The sequence below is a fragment of the Pyrus communis genome, chromosome 15 (assembly GCF_041283825.1).
Source record: "Pyrus communis isolate YQ-2024b chromosome 15, ASM4128382v1, whole genome shotgun sequence".
NCBI classification, from domain to species: Eukaryota; Viridiplantae; Streptophyta; class Magnoliopsida; order Rosales; family Rosaceae; genus Pyrus; species Pyrus communis.
Window position 1 is genome coordinate 8,165,983 of NC_142579.1, and position 5,022 is coordinate 8,171,004.

The window sequence follows — 5,022 nt, forward strand, 5'->3', positions numbered from 1 at the left end:
ATATAGCATATTCAGGATACACTATGTGCTAGCACCCATAAAAAAATTTTCCAAATACACAATTATTTCTTCTCTTTTTTGCTCAATTTTCTTTTCTTTGTTTTTTCGCCAAAAGCAAAAGAAAAGAAAAAAAAAAAAAAGTAATGAATAAGACGTTAGTGGGGATGTTGCGACGTTAACGTTTAGTGCTCTTTGGGAAAATAATGAATATTTTAAGGTGGACAGACGGCTTATGGGTTCCTGCAAACTTGTGCTTAAAAAGCCTCTGAGAAATTTTGTGCCAAATGATTCCTGCAAATTTGGGTCTCCCCAAATGATCAGTGGGAGTGTTGAATTGCCAGGGTCCTCCCAACCCAACCCAGACAACCCAATTCGTCATCTTCCTCCATTAATTCCCACATTTGAAGAAATTAATCAAGATTAATTTGTTGGGTCGGATTGAATGACTCAAGGCTTTGAAATTTCAAGTTATTGTCTATAACGTAATTAAAGTCATCCTTTTTTTTTTTTTTTTTTTTTTCTTTCTTGCGAGGAGTTTATATCGTATAATATTACTGCCGCAATTATCTACTTCCCTCCCCAACTTTTCACTGATCTTTATCCACTTCTTGTGGTTATTTAAAGTGTAAGCTTTTCATGTTTTCATGCTTCTTCTTTGCTTTTTGATGTTTCTTCTGGTTTTTGTGGAGGCTTCTACTTCACCATGCAAATCGTTTCCAAGTTTTGAAGGTTCCCAGTCATCCAACTTTCTGATACTGTAGTTAACTTAGAAGTTTAGGACAATTTCAAGTTATAATTTGTTTGGATTTTGCTTGTTACCTTATGTGTTTTCAATTTCTGAATTTTCAGGCCATTTTGTAGTCAAGTTTGTCTTTTTAGCGTACCGCAGTTATGTTTTTGATTAAAAGTTTGTAACCGATTCTGTCTGCGCATACCTATGGGCCATATTTATTGGTCTTATTCATGGAGCTGTGAATTTGCAGCAGAGTGGTTATGAAATCTCTTTGTTTACTTGTTTCGTTTGTTGAATTTGTTGATAGAGTATGAGCTATTCATCAACTCAATTTGCCACCTCAAGACAAATGGGGATATACGAGCCATTCCGCCAAATTGGTGTGTGGAAAGAAACCTTCAGAGGTGATCACACCTCTAACACAGCTGCTTCCACAATTCTAGAAGAGGATTCTGGTATCGAAAACAAGGTGAAACCGAAAAACCAATCTTTTGTTCCCTTTTTCCTCAATGTTAGATTCACTTTATTTGTTCTGATTGATGAACTTCAATTAATTTTCTGATTTTGCTTCCTCTAGATTGGATTTGTTTCTCATGAACCCATGCTGCCTTCCGGAAACGGAAATGATCACGAACCGAGCAGATCTGCTGATAAGGTGATATAGCTTTGCTCTCCCTACTGTCTGTCTGTCTTTCTTTCCAAGCAAGGCAACATATTTGTGTCATGTTTTTGTTATTTATTCATTTATCTCATCAATTATAAAGAAGATCGTACTATCATCGATGCAATTTTTGTTTTTTGTATTCATTTTCGTGTAAGTTGATTATGAAGTGCACATATACACAGGTGCAGAGACGGTTAGAACAAAATCGTGAAGCTGCACGAAAGAGTCGTATGCGAAAAAAGGTGAGTAGGAATCACATGTCTTGATTTATTGGTCTATTTCATTGCTACAACTTGTGAAATTATTTGAATGATTTCTTGTACTACCACAGGTTTATGTTCAACAACTCGAAACAAGCCGCTTAAAATTGGCACAGCTGGAACTGGAAATTGACAGAGTTAGAAAACGGGTGAGTTGAAAGAAGAAACTTTTTTCATCTTTGTTCATGTTACCTGATGCATTTCCTTATTAATCAGAATTGAATTAGTATCATTGGATGAACCCGTAACTGCCTGATTTGCAGGGTGCCTATGCAAGCAGTTCATTAGGTACTAGCCATATGGGATACAATGGAGCTTTGAATTCAGGTTTGTGATTCTGAACTCCTTATATTAATGACCTGATCACTATTTTCTTTTTCTTTTTTTTGAGAATTTTTAAGTGATTCTCTTAGATTATTGTGATTATGGTTCCATTCTGTAATTCCATCTGCAAATCTTTGCAGGGATCACTACATTTGAGATGGAATATGTACACTGGGTTGAAGAACAACACAGACAAATTGTTGAACTCAGAAATGCACTGCATGATCATGCAACAGACATAGAACTTCGAAAACTCGTAGACAGTGGCTTGAACCACTATGCCATTCTTTTCCGAATGAAGGCAGATGCTGCAAGGGCTGATATCTTTTACTTACTGTCTGGCATATGGAGAACACCAGTCGAACGCCATTTTCATTGGATTGGTGGATTTCGCCCGTCGGAGCTGCTAAATGTAACGCTGAACTTAGTTCACATTATTTCTGATGAGTTATAGTACAGTTTTTTTATTGTGTAACATGGTGCATATTGTTTCGCTTTTTCAGATTGTGTTGCCACAGCTTCAACCATTGACTGATCAACAACTTCTGGACTTCTATAACCTGCAGCAATCGTCACAGCAAGCGGAGGATGCGCTATCACAGGGAATGGACAAACTGCAGCAGACTCTGGCATTGAGCATAGAAGCTGATCAAATGAGTGGAGAAAGTTTTGGGTGTCATATGACTTCTGCACTTGAGAAGCTTGAAGCACTAGAGAGCTTCGTGAGCCAGGTGACATCAGATTCCAAATGGTTTTTGCAATTAGTCCCATAAGTGTAGGGGATTTAATGAAATTGCATATTCAACACTAATTATATTTAGATTATGGGTAATATGTACAAATATAATGGTTACTAACTGCATAAGCTGTATATAAACTCACGTTTAGAGCCCCTTGAGTCTATGTTTAGTGTCCCACTGTCCCTTCAGTTCTATTTTTTGGTAAAAGTTTGTAACCGAACCGTTTTCCCTTAAAAATGCCCCAACACAATTTGACTTAGATTCTGCCATGTAAGTTCATGAACTTACTGAAGAATTCAAACTTCAATGGGGTGAGAAATTGTTAATAAGCATAAAGCATGAAATACCTTTTGACAGTTGACTCCTTGTTAATTAGTTTGCTGAAGTAGAAAGTATGCTTCTCTTGTCCATGGCAGGCAGATCACCTTCGGCAGCAAACGCTGCAGCAAATGTCTCGAATCCTCACAACACACCAAGCAGCGGAAGGCTTGCTTGCACTGGGGGAGTACTTTCACCGGTTACGTGCCCTCAGTTCTCTATGGACTGCTCGTCCCCGTAAACCAACATAGTCAGCTGCAACGTATTCTCCGTAGTTATATGTATTTTTTGTTCCATTATTATGAACTTTTATCTCCCTGTTTCAGAAGGTGTAACCGTGTAAATATGAAGAAGCTCAGTTCATGAGTGTTACCTATTCATGTAGGTTTTCAAGTTAGGTCTCCAATGAATGTAGCATATACTAAGTTTCTCTAAGGGTAGCATATACTAAGTTTGTCGAGTTATTAGATTGTGGCCACAATTGATATATATATTCCTGTATATGGCCTGATGATTCTGAACAATATATCCACATAAGTCATGCATGGAGGAACCCGTTGCATCCAACAATTTTCTCTTTCGCACGGGAAGGGTAAAATAAACACTAAAACAATATGTTGGAATTCCGAGAATGCCAGGTTAAGAGTTGTTGTATCATAGTTTGGTCTCACTACTTAACCTATGTACGAGGTGAGGAAGCCCTAGGTCTTTTTTTTTTCTTTTTTTTTTTTTTTTTTTTGGGGTCGAATAGGAAGCCCTTGTTCTATAAAGGGATCCTCACCCTCATTTTAGGGATGGCCTCTCATAGCCTCTTTTACTCTATAAAGGGCAAGAAGCCTTTATGTCCATTGTAACATGTATTTACATAGTGAAACCGGATCTACACCAACATGGATGTAGCCCCAACTCAGGGTGAACCAGAGTATATCTTGTGTATTCTTGTGTTTGTGTGATTTACGATCAAAACTAAACTGGCTCAAAATTGATGCAAACTTTTTTGTTACAAAAGTTTGAGCACTAGTGATCTTTATAGTTAACATTTTACTTTTGATGGTCGGCATATCGTGAATCGACTAAGTCTTAACTATGTAGTGAATTTTTAATTTTCTCCTATACCTCAAAGTTATTAGAGTTCATTGTTTACAATCATCCATCAATATAAAATAAACACCTACCACTAAATATTATGCAGTTTATTATCACACGAATGTGCTGCTGAAAAATAAATATATGTTGTGTGCGATATGACGAAAATATTCTTATGAAATTCAGGTTTTGAAAAAGACCAAATATTTGTGCTATTTGTTTTGAGGTATTTGTGGCTTCATAAGGACCATGTTTTTTTTTTTTTTTTGGGGTCAAACATGTGAGAACCATGCTTTCAAACTACATATATAGTTACCAATTTTTAATCACAAATAGAACTAAGGATCTAAACAGAGAATAAGTCATATATAAACCAAGATTTGGTGCCGTTTAATGTATCGGTCTAGTTCTAGTGTTGATTAAAAGTTTGTAACCGGAACAGGTTCTATTTGTTTACATTTGCCTTGTAAAAATGCAGCATTTTAATATTAACTATAATTCTGCTATATAACTTCTTGAACTCATTGAACTGAAACCTAGATGAGGTGAGAAATTGTTAATAAGCATAAAGCAGGAAATACCTATTCCCATCTAGATTATCGTATTATCAACTACCACTGTGACAATGGACTCCTTGTTACTTTGCTGAACTGTATACGTTGCTCTTGTCCAAGGCTGCAGGAATATCATCTCCGGTAGGAAACTTTGCAGAAAATGTCTCAGATCCTAAAAGACGGGCACCAAGCAGCTCGAGGCTTGCTTGCACTGAGGGAGGACTTTCACCGGCTACGTGCCCTCGATTCTCTTTGGACCGTTCGCCCCCCGTGAACCGACAGTCAGCTACCACCTAGTCTCCATTGATACATATATTACAGAAGCTGTAAATGTGAAGAAGTT

General features: G+C 37.1%; 1 protein-coding gene across 3 annotated transcripts; it reads left to right on the plus strand.

Annotated features, from left to right (window-relative positions):
• The first annotated feature begins 227 nt into the window (after positions 1 to 227).
• Positions 228 to 3,506, plus strand: LOC137748898 (transcription factor TGA7). 3 transcript variants are annotated; one of them, XM_068489108.2, is made up of 10 exons: positions 241 to 729; positions 850 to 907; positions 1,041 to 1,202; positions 1,311 to 1,388; positions 1,580 to 1,639; positions 1,729 to 1,806; positions 1,921 to 1,984; positions 2,122 to 2,393; positions 2,485 to 2,712; positions 3,138 to 3,506. In XM_068489108.2, the coding sequence occupies exons 3-10, from the start codon at positions 1,044 to 1,046 to the stop codon at positions 3,288 to 3,290; spliced, it is 1,092 nt and encodes a 363-aa protein (XP_068345209.2). In that variant the 5' UTR covers positions 241 to 729; positions 850 to 907; positions 1,041 to 1,043; the 3' UTR covers positions 3,291 to 3,506. The 3 variants fall into 3 exon arrangements, with proteins under 3 accessions (XP_068345202.2, XP_068345209.2, XP_068345195.2); XM_068489101.2 differs by lacking the exon at positions 850 to 907 and having other exon boundaries at positions 228 to 482; XM_068489094.2 differs by lacking the exon at positions 850 to 907 and having other exon boundaries at positions 591 to 729.
• The last annotated feature ends 1,516 nt before the right edge of the window (positions 3,507 to 5,022 follow it).

What these genes read in the sequence shown, in the direction of transcription:
- LOC137748898 (XM_068489101.2), top strand. Translation starts at nt 1,044, where the DNA reads ATGAGCTATTCATCAACTCAATTTGCCACCTCAAGACAAATGGGGATA. An exon ending in CGAGCAGATCTGCTGATAAG is followed by an intron (nt 1,389 to 1,579) that starts GTGATATAGCTT and finishes ACATATACACAG; the next exon opens with GTGCAGAGACGGTTAGAACA. An exon ending in AGAGTCGTATGCGAAAAAAG is followed by an intron (nt 1,640 to 1,728) that starts GTGAGTAGGAAT and finishes GTACTACCACAG; the next exon opens with GTTTATGTTCAACAACTCGA.